The sequence below is a fragment of the Thalassophryne amazonica genome, chromosome 11, assembly GCF_902500255.1.
Source record: "Thalassophryne amazonica chromosome 11, fThaAma1.1, whole genome shotgun sequence".
NCBI lineage: Eukaryota > Metazoa > Chordata > Actinopteri > Batrachoidiformes > Batrachoididae > Thalassophryne > Thalassophryne amazonica.
The window spans coordinates 49,999,129-50,011,238 of NC_047113.1; the positions used below are offsets into that span (position 1 = coordinate 49,999,129).

The 12,110-nt window shown below is 39.5% G+C and overlaps 1 protein-coding gene across 1 annotated transcript in view; it reads left to right on the forward strand.

The window, feature by feature from the left end:
• The first annotated feature begins 239 nt into the window (after window positions 1-239).
• si:zfos-80g12.1 (sestrin-3) overlaps window positions 240-12,110 on the forward strand; it is a 33,850-nt gene continuing 21,979 nt past the window's right edge. The window contains exon 1 of the mRNA XM_034181589.1: window positions 240-418. Coding sequence (XP_034037480.1) covers window positions 353-418 — 66 coding nt within the window. The 5' untranslated portion in view covers window positions 240-352. The remainder of the gene's footprint in view (window positions 419-12,110) is intronic.

Below are 12,110 nucleotides of genomic sequence, written 5' to 3' on the forward strand. Positions count from 1 at the left end.
ACACTTCTGTCCAACAGTTTGAGAATCAGAGTAAACCTTTGTGGCGTCTGACTTGTTTCAGGTCACATTATTTACTGAAACACCTGCTAAGAAGTTAGCAGTCTGTGATTAGCACGCTCTGCCCTGCCACGCCTCTTTTCTGTTTGCAGATATTCATTGGCATTTGGGGAAGCTCCGCCCTCTGCGCTCTGATTGGCCACACTGTTACTGGAGCTGTCTGCTCTGGGAAGGTTTTCTCCGCTTTTCAGTCTTAGCTCCAGATTGACAGCGGCAGACTCGTCTCCTTTGTTAGCTTGGAAGGCATCAAGAAAGACAGATCTGCGTCCATGCAATAGCATATTTTTTTTGGAAAATGATCATCTGTACGAATAAAATGGAGTACCCCCTAAGAACTCAATCCAAGCGAGTCCAGAAACAGGTAGGCGAAAGCTGTGGAAAAGTACTTCGGTCAGGGTTGACACAGTTAAAGCTAACGGCTAGTAGGGTTAGCGTCAATTCTCGACTAACTTCATTCATTTGTAGAATATAATGTTACACATAGGAAAGAGGTAGCACTTAAACGCAATCATGTGTTCGCTTTTGATGGCGTTTTTGGCTTTAAACTACATGTTCGGACACCTACATCAGTGTTATTATCAACATGTAGTTTTAAATTTCAAAACATTAAAAAAAAAATAACAGCAGCTTTAGCATACCGTTATCTTATGCTAACGCTGCTATATATGCTAGTATACAACGTTACTTTACTCGCATTTTTTTTAATTAATGGATTGTAACGTGCAGTTTCTATCCGGTTTGAATGTTTTTATCTCCTAAATATCTGGCGCAGTATATTTATTGCTAACATTATTCAGTAACCCCAACGTTGAATGCGGACTCTTACGAGAAAACATTCTTTTTTGTTAATATTTATTTTTATATGGACAACGCAAACACAACAAATGCTTTATTTGCATATACGCTGCACTATGTGACTATATTTAATTAAACATTACCAAAACAGCGAAACTGATCTACCTTGGATTTTTTTTTCCTGTTTGTAGAAAACCTGTAGGTAAGGATGACATCATCTGAGGTTGGGAAAGAAAAGTGGCTGTGAAGTAATGCAGTGCCATTATAAACTATAAATAAGAAATTGAGAGAGAGAAAAGACAGAAGGCTAGAAATGCTAGTAACACATGAGAGCTGGTTTGGATTGTTCAGTTTTTCTGCCTCCAGAGATGCTACATTTTGACGACTTTTATTGTGCTGTTTTTGCTGGCGACTGCCAATCAAAGTTGTTTTTCTGCTCAGTCTCTGCATTTCATATTGCAACAGAGAGGGGTCGCTGTCTCTGGTGTAGGCAGAAAAAGACGTTTGCTGCAGATTAGCGTCCTGAAATGGAACAAAACAAAGGAATGTGAGCAGACTAATAATCTTCCCCACCTGTGTTTAAAGCCTTTTGCACATCGCTGCACATCGTCGATGAGAAGACTGTAACTGAACACTGATGGCAGATTGATGGGGAAAAATTCTAGGGTTACCAAACTGTTTAAGCATTTGGATCCATGTACTGCCTACGTTTTTGTTTCCCAGGTAATTCATATTACATTTAACGTCGTGTTGAAATGTCTAGTTAATTCGTAGGCATGGTAGTAAACAATTATTCTAATAATCAAGTAACAATGGCAGAAATTTTACCTGCTTCCATCTTCTATTATGGGACGATTTGGTTATTTTTCTCATTCTAAATCACTGCAAATTGGGCATGTTTTGGTTTATTGATTGGGCAAAACATTTAGAAGATGACATCTTAGGATCTGAGAAAATCTGATGGACCTTTTTAATGTTATGACATTAAAAAAATACAAATAATGAAGCATAGTTATTTAAGCAACAATATGTTAGAACACCTGACTGAAACTTGTGGGCCCCTCACCTATGTGTGAATGAGATAATTCATGCATTACACCTGGCACCTCAGTGAATGTCTTTGTAAGCAGCATATTCCCCTTGCTCTACCTGCCTGCCGTGTTTTCTGACAGGTCCATCACTCATCTGTGTGAGCTTGCCTTTCTTTGTTTATGCTACAGCACAGGGTTTTGGTTGTCTTGGCTGTGTTGTACGTGCTGTCCTACCCAGCAGCTCCTTTTCTTCCCCTCTCTGGGCCTGCAGCTGGTTTGTTTTGCACTACTGCCTGAGTTCAGGTTGCAGAGCCAAAATTGGCCCCGGCTGCTTGTGTTTCCGGTGAAGGGGAGGGTGAGCGACTAAATGCCGTCAGGACGCTAGCGAACGATAAGGACCCACCCACCCCCAGGCTCAGTTGGAATGCAGTTTGAATGTCCTTCTCCTTTATCTGCAGTCATCCCCCAACCACAGCTTCAAATCACCAGCAGCCCCCCCCCCCATGCACACACTGACACATACATCCTTTGAAGACAGCTGGCATAATTTTTTTTCACTTCTGTGTGTCATCTTAGTCCAGTGCAATCCTCCATTTCCTTCTGATGCTGTTTTGTTTGTCAGGCAGTTATCAAAGCCTGTCTTTGTCTCGACTTACCTTTCCTTTTCTGAGTGACGTCACCCCTGTTTTTCATTTCATTCCTGCCTTTTGCTCTGTTCTGATCAATAAACAAATGGTCTTCCCTGTGTATGTGTTCTAATGTGAAATGACCTGCAATTCTAATTTTTATTCATAATGGACTTTTTTTTGTCCCCAGTATCGTTTGCATGTAACCCACACATTTAAATTCATCTTGTTTTGTCTGTTTTAAACATAGTTTTGCTCCTTTTTTTTGTGCTCAAATGTCTAGTTTATCTTGAGGTGAATTGATGGTGATATCCAAGTGTTGGCGTTGATGTAGATGTGAAACTAAAATGTGTGCTGTAATATCACACATTGATGCTGTTTTCATTTTGCTGTGTATCTCCACCCACACATGCATGTTAGCAGTTTTTCATACTGGCGTTTGTTTTTTCATGTGGGCGTACACTAAGGAGTATATTGCTTGTCAAAAGCACTGCTGTCTGTAGCTAGAGATGCTTGTTTTCAGGCACAGATTAGTGTGGATAGGTCTTTTGATGCCACTTTGACAAAGGTTGTCTGTTAAACCTTCTCTGTGTGTATTCATCAGAGTTGGAGCTATTTTGATTTAGTAGTGTGATGTGGAATAATTTTAGAAATATTTTAAAGGGCATATCAGACTCCAAACACTATCTTTTAAACAATTATGTTCCAGATTATGAATCATTACTTCCCACTCTTAACTTGTGGGAGTCCTGATGTTGCTGATTTCAATAAAGCTGTACAGTACCTGGGGGAAAATGCACAGATTCAGGGTTCTTTTTAGCCATAAAAGTGACATAACCTCAAGTGCTAAGCATTGTCTGCTTGAAGGTCACTCCACTAGTGGGTGATACGGGAGTAGTAGATTTTTACTCCAGTCCCATCCCACTCCCATAGAAAAATTCCTGTCCCATCCCAATCCCGGGCCAGAGTAAAAAAAAAAAAAAAAAAAAAAAAAAAAAAAAAAAAAAAAAAAATCCTGTCCCATCCCACTCCTGGTAAAATGACTCCTGCTCCCATTCAGAATGGCTCCTGTACCGTTCCCATTTTTTTTCCTTCTTCCAGTTTTTAGGCAAGACACCAAATTTGATTTTTTTTTTTTTTTTTATTACTTTGTGTCCTGCAGTTTTATTTCAAAAGATATGTCAACAGGAACAGTTAATCTGTGGTAAGGGTTAATCCAAATTTAAAAAAAAAATTCACTAAAAGGCAGAAAATATAAATAATGCATGGCCTGTGGTCTTATAGTTTTTCAACAGCGGACCAGCTGCTTAGTCCCGGTTTCTAGCACTTTTGGTGGTCAGTTACAGCAAAAAATTAAATGATAATAAAAAGGAAAACATGGTAGAGAAGCTTGAATCTTCGACTGGAGTGGGTTGCTTGACGCGAGGACGTTTTGCTTCAAATCGCAGAAGCTTCCTCAGCTAAAATTCTTGCTCTGGTGGTCTGACTTCTGTCTTGACTATTGTAGAGAAGACTGATTTCTTCTCTGCAAGAGTCAAGACAGAAGTTGTATAAACCCAAACATAATCATATAATGTTGCATTTTACTGAGCAATTGTTTCCCTTAAAACAGTGACATTGCTTTTGTTTTTAAATAGCTAAAACAACAAAAAACTGTGCCAAGCAAGAAAAATGTCCTCAATGAACAAAAGCGCATAAAGGCATCATTACCTTCACAATTCACATGCTGTACCTGAGTTTTGGGTGGAAAAAAGTGCATATGATGGAAATATTGAATAAAAAAAAATACAACGGCCATATCATTCTACTTTCTCACTCTTCAGCACACTTGAATATTTGTCTATTTGCAAGAAAATGTTGCCCAGAAACTAATTAGAGCTAACTATCAGAATCATCACATTCAACTAACATCAAACACTTTCTTTACTTTAAATGTTGCTATGTAGGGGAAAAGTGCATCTTCATTTTCTGGACTGAGGGTGGTGTGGCTCTCCTCATGTTTTACAAGAAGTATACAGCGTGCTAACACCGTCATACTCGACTCTCCTGAAGTTCAGTAATATTTGCGGCTTCCCTGCCAGTTCTGTGAGCTTAATAGACAAGTCATTATTTGTTACTATGCCTTTCAAATCACTTTTTAACACTTGTTTCTCCGCTGGTGTTTGCTTTTCCAATGCTCTTCTTCTTTGAATTCCAGCGGAAAGTAGTGGCTGGAAACACTGTTGGCTTCTGGACCTTGTAGTTCTTTTGACTTGTGTTATAGTGTAGGCTTACTGAAAGAAAACTACAGAATTCCAGCACCCGTCCTTTTTCTTTTTGCTATTAGTCACTCTGCTCAGTGTGCTGCTCTCAGTGGCACGCGTGAGAGTATTCCTGTTAGTTGGTTCCGTCCTGTGAATTTTTAATCCTATGCCATCCCAATCACATGACAAATAGTAAAGTTGACTCCCATCCCATGAGAATCCCACGCGAATTCCGTGACCATGGGATTCCTGAAAAAATGTCAGCCTCTGCACTCCACATGTCCACTTCATGATTTACACCAGTACACACACTTTTTTTTTTTTTGTCTCCAAATGTAATACGGCTTTAACTTAGCTTTCAAATCAAATTCTTATACTCTGTGATTATGTCTGTATTTACCTCTTTGTAGCCGGTGATGTATTCAAACAAAACATTGCAAGTCTCAATAAGACTGAATAATAATGATTATGTACCATGAAAGTAGCATCTCTGATTTCATTCCTGTTGTTTCTACACAGAGCTATGTAGAGTTATTGTTCCGCTGTGTGGTGCTGTTGTTGGTCCACAGGAAAACTGTTCCTCAACCAGAAGCTGGCTCCCAGCAGCTTAGTTTAGCTTGGCCAGTAACCCAAACACTGAAGCTGGTCCACATCATGGTTATCCTGTTAAGAGTGGTCACGCTCTGATTCTGTCGTCACAGAAGCGGCTTCCTCAACGACACTCATCAGCATCCCACATGTAGCAGCTTAGCAAGGCGCGAAGCAATGCGGTGGTACAATCCACAAACATGGCCAATTAGACGATTTCAGGTGAGGAAATGTACAGTTGTGCGCAAACGTTTACATAACATTGGCAGAATTTTGTTAGTTATTTATTTGCCATTTTTCAGAGAATATGATGACACAACTTTTTTCCCCTCATGGCTAGTGGTTGTGTGAAGCCATTTATTGTCAAACAACTGTTTACTGTTTTTAAATCATAATGACAACAGAAACTTCCCAAATGACCCTGAGCAAAAAGTTTACATACCTCACTTCTTAATACCATGTATTGCCCCCTTTAACATCGATGGCTTGGAGTCTTTTGTGGCAGTTGTGGACAAGGTTTTATTTTCTCGGAATGTAAAGCTGCCCATTCTTCTTGGCAGAAAGCCTCCAGTTCCTGTAAATTCCTGGGCTGTCTTGCATGAACTGCATGTTTGAGATCTCCCCAGAGTGGCTCAGTGAGATTGAGGTTCAAAGACTGAGATGGCCACTCCAGAACCTTTTACTTTATTCTGCTGTAGCCAGTGACAAGTCAGCTTGGCCTTGTGTTTTGGATACATCCAAGTACGTTCCATGCGCTGCTTCTGGGCTGATGAGTGCAAAGTTTCCTTCAGTATTTTCTGACATGCTGCATTCATTCTGCCATCAATTCTGACCAAGTTTCCTGTGCATTTGTAGCTCACACATCCCCAAAAATCACTCCAAATGATTTTTTTTTTTTTTTTGGTGTATTGTAAGCAGGATACTGTGACATTTGTGTAGTAATGGTTTTCTTCTGCTACTCAACTATGCAGTACATTTTTCTTCACGTGCCTCCTTGTTGTAATCTTAAAAAAGCCACAGCACTTTTTTTTTTTTTTTTTTTTTCCCCAGAGTCCTGTATTTCAGCACAAGTTATTTGTTGGTTGTTCTTTGCATCCCGAGCAATTTTCCTGGCGGCAGTTGCTGAATTTTCTTTTGGTCTACCTGACTGTGGTGTTCCAAGAGAATCCCTCTTTCTTTTCAATTTGAGTTGGGACATTGCTGACTGGCATTCTCAGTCCCTTGGATCCTTTTCTTGTTTTATGCAGTTCAGTTGCCTTTTCTTTGACAATTCTTTTGCTTTCCCTATGACTCAAACCAGAAATGTCAGTGCAGCACTGGATGAAAGATGCAAGGGTCTGTCAGGAGCCCAGAAACTCAGACTTTTATACACACTGATTACAAGCAAACAGATCACAGGTGAGGATGTTTACCTTCTTGTAGCTATTCAAGCCTGCTTGTGTCCACTTGTATACATGTTATGAGGCCAAAATCACCAAGGTATTTAAACTTTTAATGAGGATCATTTGGTTATTTTCTGTTGTCATTGTGTTTTTAAAGAGTAGTTTGACAATAAATGGCTTCACACAATCACTAACAATGAGTGGAAAAAAGTATGTTATATTCATATTCTCTGAAAAATAAAAATTCTGCCAGGGTATGTAAATGTTTGAGCATAACTATACTTTAAGTATTTTCTCTTGCCCACATGAAAGGAAAGGATCAAATCTGTGGTTCGATCCATGTTTTGAAGACCATTCTCACTTTGTGCTGGGCTTCAATTTTGCTTGTCTAAGGTGCAGTATTTATTAAAAAAAGAGGAAAAAAATTGAAGTATTCACAGTCAAAGTCCACAAAAACCCCCGACTAATTTCACACTGTAAACAATCAGTTTTCCCCATCCATTTTACTGACGCCTCTCGAGAGGCAGGGCTTGAGATGTCATCAGAGTACATATTCCTCGCAGCTTGATGTTTCTGTTTATGACTTAATTTTTCAGGGCATATGGCACCAAAAACAAAACACAATACATCAATATTTTTGTAAGTGGTGAGCGTGCTTGGTTCAAACCCCATCCCTGCCATATTTTTCCATGTAATGTGGAGTTGCGTCAGGATGGGCATCCGGCGTAAAACTTGTACCAACTCAACATACATATCCACCTTGGATCTGCTGTAGCGACCCTGAGTGAAAACAAGGGAACAGCCGAAAAGATAGACTTTTATTTAGAAAAGTCAGCTCATTCGACATTTTATTTAAAGGACATGTTGCACCAAAATCATAACAACTTAGATTGATGTTGTTAGTGACCATCCAATGACACAGCGGGATTACTTTGTGCACTTCTGCGACTGGTTTCAAAGTATATGGCATTCGCAACAAACAGCTAAGGAGACTGCTGAAAACAAAGTATTTGTAAGTATGCGAGTGTTTCTTACAGCTGTGATGTAGTTTTTAGAGCCAGTGCAAGCTTGAATGAAATGCATCTGCTAATGTTAAGAACTGAGCTACACATTAGTTTACATAAGTGTGATGTTATGTTGACTCATTTTTAAGTGATGACTATTACTTTTGATGCAGTCAGTCACGGTAAATGTAGCAGCCGTGAGATGATTTAGTGCACCTGCATGGCCATTAGTCATAAACGCAGCCTGTTAAAAACAATCTCTGCTCCAGGCTCAGCTTTGTGCACGCTTATGTGTTGTCATCAATACAACTGTGAAAAATCTAAAACACACGTGTGTGTGATCAGGCAGCCTGTGAACAAATTTGTGGAGACATTCCATGTTCATAGTATCAGTAAAGCAGTTGAGAGGTGCGAATTTAAACAGCGTGCTGCTGCAAACACATCAAGATCCAAATTCTGACAGACTGCCTCAAAGTAAAATAAAAATAAAGCCTACCAGCTCCACTGAGTAGAATAAAAATACAAAAGTGGAAAAAACTGAACAGGCCACTCATCCAGTTGAATGATTTCCAAGATTAAAGTCCACTCCACCAAAGAAGTCCTCACGCAGACATCGTGCGTGCGATCGCCAGTCGGGGAGTAATGCAGGTCCACTACAAGTCATCACATGTGGATCGCCAGCCAGAGAACATGTCCAGGTCCACTATAAGTCCTCATGCACCTATCGTGTGCGCTTGCTGGCCAGAGAACAATGTCTGACTGCAGCTCTGCCGTCAGCTCCAAGTTGTCTCACGATGCACCTTAGATAGAAAGTGAGTGAAAGCATGGTGAATACCCCTAAAAATGGCACCCCCTTGGCACCAAAAAGTACAGACAAGTGTAATACATCAAATGAAAGCTGTTACTTTGTAGAATTCAGAAATGCATTTATTTTATAAATCAGATTTAATTTTCACTATGTAAATTCAGTTTGAAAACGGCAGGTTTCACATTTCAGTGATGACAAAAATGGTATGACAGCTGACATATTTGTGTCTTTATACAAGATATGTCTTTTTCACATTGTATTCTGTAAATATCAAAAGTGAACATATTTAATAAACCTAATAAATATCAAAATAAGGTAAAAATCAGAAAATAGTTTTTTTTTTTTCTTTCAATTTTCATGGCCATATAAATCAATTTTTATGTAATATCTGACATTTTCTTACTTTTGTCATGGCTATGCATTGTATTAATCAAGAAAAAAAACAGTTGAAGGGGATTCAAAATAGAATTCAAGGTACACAAAGTTCAATCAATGTATATTTTTATAAAATATTGGCTTGAGCTTGTGATGATTTAAATAATTTGGCAAATATAAAAGGTCAGAAATTGACCAGAGGCTAATTTTCACCATGATGATGTAATGGACAGACATTTACATTCAAGCCTGACTCAGCATGAATAATAATACACAGTTAACTTTTTTGCTGTTGTTGTAGGTCTTTGGTAAAAGAAAAGATGGTTTATTTAATACTACTATGGTTATTTTTTTTAAAAAATATCAATACAAATGCTCCAAAAAATTGATGTTGACATAACACTGGGTCATCCACGTTTAGATGCATGGCTTTGCAAAACTTTCAGTTTTTCTCCTTTTTTAAAATGTAGTATATTCCAAAACTATTATTAAACTTTTTTTTTGCAGCAAAATTGATATAATAAACATTTTCATATTTACCAGGCTTTTGAAGCAGCATCTACTGTAAAATCCAGAAAGTGGTTGTAAAACAGCACATGTTTCAAGCCACAATGGCTGATCCAAGGGCATGCTGGGAAGTCTGCAGTGGTCAGTTCAGGAAGACTGGTGGACACAGCAAACGACTGTTGACAGCTGTCTGACTTATTATTACCATCATGGCAATCGATCAGTTTTGGCACGAGAGCAAAAGGGCTACTGGTTACATGCTAAAATGGACCAAATATGCTACATTCAGAGAGCCGAAATTTTCTTATTTGTAGTAGACGGGGTGAATTGTGTTGTCTCCCGTCTGTAAATCCGAGCCATCACTTTTGAATGAAAGCTCAGAAGCTTTGTTATTGGATGTAGCACACTCTGTCTGTCAGCCATCTGAATATTTCTGCTTTTACTAAAATGTATGTCACATGCCAAGAATTGGTGACAGATGTTTTCTGGAAATGCACCTGCTAACACTCGGAGTGAGAGGAATAATTAGCAATAAAATACATATGCGATCACTAATTGTTAAAGCATGTGCGTGGAGAGACTTACAATCATAAGTACTTTAATGTTGTGTTGCTAGCTGGGACATTAAATAATGTGCAACATGTCCTTTAATAATCTAGGACTGGCATCCCCAACCAGTCATTCGTAGGCTGAGTTCCAGTCAGTTGCATGAAAAAAAAAAAAAAAAATCTGGACTCATCATGCTGCTATAATGGACTGATGCAGAAGGTGGCAGCAATATACCAAAAAGGGTGCTGGCTGCCGTTAAACACCATTGAAGAGTGAGGGAATGCTACGTTGGTGGCAGTGTTGCCAACTAAGCAACATTCTCGCTAAATTCAGGGCTGTGAAAACTCCGCGGATCAGCTGGATTCCGCGGATTTCATCATGGGGAGGGGGGTGGGGTATTAGTGATGTACTCCTTAATCGTGAACATCACTGAGTTTTTAAAATGCTTATTGCAAAGCATTCTCTTTTTTTTTATGACATTGTGCAAGTTTTATAAGTCCGCGGACACTGATCTGTGTGTTAAAGATACAAATCAGTTTCCTCGGATCCGTGGAGTTTCGCGGAGGAAAAATGCCACTCAAAGTGTAGCTGTTACAACAGTTGTCATAAAGCAGGACTGGTTGGTTGCTGCGGCGAAGCTGTGTGGCTCCTGTGCGACGCTTAAGCTAAACATAGCATGTGGACATCCCAATCTTTTAGAGCTTTCAAGTTTTTAAAAGATTTGTGCAGCCCGTCTGTTCACGGACCGATATCGCACAGAGAGAAGATGGTGAGAAGGACTGTTTGAAAAAGTCTTATAAGGACAAGAATCCGTGGAATTGTCGCTGGCTTCAACACACCTGAAAGATAAAAGAAACGGGAAAAGTGAACTATGCCACCAGAAAACACGGTAAGAATTTTTCTCTACCTGGAAAATAAACATTCTTCTGTTCAAACAGGATTTTAGACAAGATTATGTCACTTTTTTCACTAATGTAGACTTTCTTTCATTGTAAAAAAGACATTGTGGCTTTGAATGGATTTAGGCTGCATGAATTTACACAAGAATATAAGTGACTTTTTACTATAAGGTATGGTATTGATATTTAACCATGATTTTCCAAATATTCTACAAGCTTTAGCTGTGGTTTTTGAAATGCTGTAAGTCTTTTCAGTCTTCATAAATTTCATGTAGTTTCATTGTTCTGAGTTGATACATAATTTGTTTTACAATTAAAAGGAAAGTCATTCCAGGTCCTACTTCCATGTCATATTCTGTTATTTCAGCATCATCATTGACACGTCAAATAAAAGGTTGAATATAGGATCATTTAAATATCCACTAATTTTGAGATTTGTTCTTTCAGGGCATGCTGAAAAAGTATTATTAGATAAAAATTTCATTCTGGGGCCCCACAGGGCCCTAGACCCCGGCTCCTGGGGAGCTGTACCACCCCACCCCCCACCCCAAGACCCCCTGCAAATTTTCCTCGGATTTCACAATTTTCATTTCACAGCCCTGTAAATTTAGCGACTTCTTTTCAAAAAAGTGACTAGCGAGAAATGTAGGGACATTTCCTGGTGTTATTGGAGACTGATGTGAAAGCATATATTTATCCTCAATGAGCAGCGGGTGTTACCATCCCAAAGCACACTCAGGAGACCGCTCACTTTCTCCACTGGCATGGAAAAGGAGGCACACAGCCAGCAGTGAGTTACTCAATTTCATTGGCGGAGAGCGCTTTGTACTGAGTACTGATTGGCAGATGCAAGGCAGGCTGGTTCCCGCCTTTGTCCTGAGATATCTGCTTTTTGTGAAGCCGGCGGAGTAGCGATTTCTCATCCCTGCTTAACAAATATTCTGCAATATCCACAGTTTCAGTCTCTGGACTTCGTCTAACCATCCGACAGTTGCCTTCAAGGGGTCAGAAATTTGTTTGTCTCCAACTATCAACAAGGACCGGTCATTTTCGACAGCAGTGCGCTCTTCCTCCTTTGTCGGTACTTCTGTAACAATGCAGCACACACAAGCACAACCAGCTTTTCTTTCTGCTTCTGTCCACTGCCGTACGTAGTCCTGGTTGTAACAAGCAATCCGCGGCGCTTACAAACATAGCTTGTGGGTTGGTAGTCGAAAAATTTAGCCTACCCATAATGCACAGCCCG